This window comes from Anopheles coluzzii, chromosome 2, assembly GCF_943734685.1.
Source record: "Anopheles coluzzii chromosome 2, AcolN3, whole genome shotgun sequence".
Classification (NCBI taxonomy): domain Eukaryota; kingdom Metazoa; phylum Arthropoda; class Insecta; order Diptera; family Culicidae; genus Anopheles; species Anopheles coluzzii.
This window is the reverse complement of record NC_064670.1, coordinates 77,710,341-77,714,900: the sequence shown is the minus strand read 5'-3', so window position 1 is coordinate 77,714,900 and position 4,560 is coordinate 77,710,341. Positions and strand designations below refer to the sequence as shown.

General features: G+C 38.9%; 1 protein-coding gene across 1 annotated transcript; it reads left to right on the top strand.

Annotated features, from left to right (window-relative positions):
- The first annotated feature begins 830 nt into the window (after positions 1–830).
- On the top strand, positions 831–4,136 carry LOC120961283 (uncharacterized). The gene is made up of 4 exons (XM_049606438.1): positions 831–1,059; positions 1,357–2,345; positions 2,420–2,727; positions 2,800–4,136. The coding sequence occupies exons 2-4, from the start codon at positions 2,185–2,187 to the stop codon at positions 3,927–3,929; spliced, it is 1,599 nt and encodes a 532-aa protein (XP_049462395.1). The 5' UTR covers positions 831–1,059; positions 1,357–2,184; the 3' UTR covers positions 3,930–4,136.
- Positions 4,137–4,560: the final 424 nt, after the last annotated feature.

The following is a 4,560-nucleotide window of genomic DNA, read 5'->3' as shown; positions in this document are numbered from 1 at the left end:
CCTAAGAGCTACTACTTTTTTGAACAATAAGTGTAGAAACACAAATTTTGTCTGAGTCCAGAACAGCAACAGGGAAGATGTCTACCCTGAGTGTGGAGATGTGTGTGTGTATGTGGTGAACGTTGCCGCGACAAGCGTGCTGTAGGATACATCGCGTGTAGGAGGGGGTAAAATCGTTTGGCTCATTGAAAATACAGGCAAAGTTGGCGCGAAGAAAACGCAACACTGCGGATTCCCTCTTGGCAGAAATCGCCTGTACACTCTGCCTCTCGCTACCCCCGCTCTACACTTGCGAGCATTCATGCGACACACTCGCACACTTCCATACGTCTCCACCCCTGAACGCTCCCATCGTTGAGGTGTTAGGCAAAAATCCGCTCTGAGCTTGAGAGACACACTCGCACTCCACCAACCCCCCATGACCGATTGCTCCCGTCATTGCGATGATGGGTTATTGTTACATCTGTGTGTGAGATCCTCGCTCTCACTCCGCCATGCCTTACCAACCTACTTCATGCCGCAATGCTTCCACATTTGCGGTGTTGGTAAAATTTTCAATCTGATGAGAGAGCGAAAGAAACTATGGGCGAATCATAGTTCTATTTGGCAAAACAGAAATAAAACAGATAAGCATAATTTAATGATATTCAATACAACACACAATAATTCACAATTAATTTAAGAGTGATAATGATTCAATAAATGTGTGTTGTGTTTTAAATCTTTTCTTTTCCTGGCAATTTAAAGTTGTACACAAAACTATTCTAAAAAATTGGACAAGTATTGAAGCTGTCCCATAGTGATAAAAGTTGTTTTCTTCATCTGCGGTTCGCCTCCCTCGTTTGACAATTATCAGTGTTGACAAAAATTGGCTTGGTTTGGTTTGGTGAAATGCTGAAGTGATTTATCCTGTTAAACTTATATTATTTCTATAAAGTAAAGTTTAATTGGCTTGTGCTTACCGCGTATATAAGTGCAGTTAACCTTAATAGGTCTTATTAAGACTTATAGTGTCAGTGTGTGCGCAAGCGTAGACGTTAAATTGGTTTAAACTAGCAGGTAAGTTGTGTAAAGTGTGATGATTGCTGGTGTTTTTTTCTTTTTCAGTTTATAAACCGTATATTGTTATAGGATCCAGATCTTCTTCTTCTTCTTCTTTGGCTCAACAACCGATGTCGGTCAAGGCCTGCCTGTACCCATTTGTGGGCTTAGGCTTTCAGTGACTAATTGATTCCCCCCCATAGCAGGATAGTCAGTCCTACGTATGGCGGCGCGGTCTATTTGGGGATTGAACCCATGACGGGCATGTTGTTAAGTCGTACGAGTTGACGACTGTACTACGAGACCGGCATATAGGATCCAGATATGGCCTCAAAAAAAATGCGTCGAGATGGCACTCTCTCGAAAAGAAGCAGGAAAATTATGGAAGAATTGGACCGCGAAGCTGAAGAGGAGTGGCGGCAAGCTCAAATTGCTGGTCCAAGTGGAATATCTGCTATGCTGAATGTAAACGTTGAAGGAAAGTTACTTATTTATACATAAATTAGTGATAAGTTCCCCAAATCGTACCGAGGACTGCGAAGCGCTTCCGAACGTTTCCATTCCGGCCCTGATTCCCGCTGTATCAAACTGACAGTTCCGGTCTGAGCCGGCTGAAGCCGCTAGTGGGCAGCTATGCCGGTAGACTGTAGTTGTCGCCGTCGGAACCGTGGGAGCTGTCTGAAGCCGTTTGGAGCCATTTGGAACCGTTCGGAGCCGTTTGTCGGCTGTTGCGGCCGGTTCTGAACAACTACGACGGCTCCTAATAACCCATGCGGTTGTTATTGAATCTACCCGTCAATAATATTATACTGTTTTGCAAACATATTATGAAATTCATAATATTTCACAGACGAACCATCAAGCAACAGCCCAGCTCAAATAGATTCTAACAGCTTTGCCGAAAAAGATCATCAATCTCAAGATGCATTCCGTGCTGGTGAAGATGTTGGTCATAGTGATGCAGTATTTGATGCAAATGCTGAGAATTGTTTGCTGGATGATAACGTCGAAATCGCGGATGACGACGTGGAAGATGTGTATGTAGAGAGAGACAGCACATACAGTTTTTTCGACAATATCACCCTCAAGGAAGGTCTGCGTTATATTGCTATAACGAAAAATCTACCTCGGTCCACGATAAACATGCTGTTGGCACTGTTTCGCAGGAAGCTTAAGCTTAGACTTCCAGCAGATGCGCGGACTTTATTGAAAACGCCAACCCAAGTAGGCTTAGAAATTCAACCTATCTTGGGCGGGCATTTCTGGTACCAGGGAATAGAATATGTGCTGATGACACATTTTAAGTAAGTAAAATTTGTTATTTTTTTCTTTTTTCAACTAAGTCTTCCTATTAAATTAATACTCTTTATCCTTACAGTAATACTACTCCACGCGTCGACCGGTTTAGAGCGCAGATATTTATTGATTGGCTCCCATTATTTAATAGTTCAGCTAGGCAGCTTTGGCCAATCCTAATGAAGGTGGTGGAATTACCGGAAGCACCGGTTATGTTACTAGGTGTATTTTGCGGTCACACAAAGCCGGATAATGTGGAAGGTTTTTTGCGGCCCCTGGTAACAGAAGCTAACGACCTACAAAAAAGAGGATTGCAGTTCGGTGAAAAGAATGTGCGATTTAAATTACACATGTTTGTTGCCGATTCCCCTGCTCGTTGTTTTGCCAAAGGTATGAATTTCAATTTCGTGAAGTATTAGGTTAATGATTGTTTTTAATGTGTACATTCATTTTTCATTTTAGCTACGATAAGTTACGTTGGCAGAAACAGCTGCTTGAAATGTACTTGTGAAGGGACACAAGTAGGAAGAAAGATTGTTTTTGAAGATGCAGATGCTCAGTTGCGTACTGATTTAGGTTTTCGTGGAAGAGAGGACCAGAAACATCATAAAGCTTGGAAATCGCCTCTAGAGGATATAGATGAGCTTGATATGATAAAGGATATAATCATTGCCGATGGTTTACATGTGAGAGATTTAGGAGTGTCAAAGAAAATTGCTACAGGGATTTTTAATCATACTTTTGCTCGATTCAGTAAATGGACGGATACGCAAAAGGAAACTGTTTCTTCATTTTTAATGAAAATCCAGCTTCCAGGGGAAATTCAAAGACGTTTCAGACATATAAAATTCAGTGGCTTTTGGAAAGGAACTGAATATAGATCATTTTTGTTTTACGCTAGTGTTATTATATACAAGGATTTTATGTGGGAAGAAGCGTTTCAGCATTATTTGCTATATTTTTGTGCACATACAATTTTTGCCACGAAAACTCATAAACACTTTTGGCCTCAAGCTAAAATGATGTTTAAAGAATTCCTCAAAGGTTTCGCAAATATTTACGGTCGTGAACACATAACAAGCAACGTTCATAATCTCATTCATATTTATGACGATTGTGATAGGTTTGGCTCCATGGAGGAGATTTCAACGTATGATTTTGAAAATCATTTACAATTACTGAAGCGTTTAATGCGTTCGGGTAATAGATGTACCGAACAGGTAATTACAAGATCAAGAGAAATCGAAACTTTAAAGAAAGCAACAAATATTGTTCCACCAAAATTTCCTACGCTTATAGGAACTGGGTCTGGTTTACGATTGAGATGCGATTTTTATCTGATGATGGGATTCAGAAACGCATGGTTTCTCACTACAGATAACCATGTTGTAGAATTTTTATCAGCTAAAGAAGTTTCTAATTCTTATTTCACGATAGAAGGATCACAGTTCGAATCAAACGTGGAGTTGTTCAATCTGCGTAAAACGGTTGATAATTTCCCAATACAGTTATCGTCTAGCGATATTTTCATATACAAAATTAAAAAAAAAACACTCCTCGCAGTAAGGTTCAGCTTTCACACCATAGCATAAAATGTAAATTAGTAGCCGTGAATCTACCTTCCAAATCTCTTGCCAGGCACCACGCAGGATCCCCGATTCTTTCGGATACACTTGTTTTTTTTCCTCTCCTCCATACGTTCCCTGAGATCCCTGAGCTTAGTACATAAAAATACCTGATCATTGAAATACCTTTGTATATATCTTATCGTTATAAATCGATGGATAGATAAAGTTGAATAAAAAAGCATTACTATATTAATTAATATATTTTTTTTTTTCAGATGAATGCATTCCTTTTTTTGGATGTAATATATTATTTTTTGATAATCACAAAATCATAATGTTTAAGGAAGCATTTAAACTCATATTAGTAGTATTACGGTCGTCTAAAATGTTTTTAATCACTGGCTCATAACGATAACTTTATGTAATTCGTATACTACTCAAATCCATGCAACTGAAAATTGTGGAACATTTTCGTCATTTGGTTTATTTTACATGTTGTTAACAGTAACGTTACACTGGTCCCCTCCCTAATATCATATTACCTTAAATATTTTAGGAATTATCTCTATTATTGTTTACATATATTTAAAAACATGTTTTCAAACGAATTTTTTTAGTTCAATCATATTTTTATTTACCAATTCTCATAATCAAT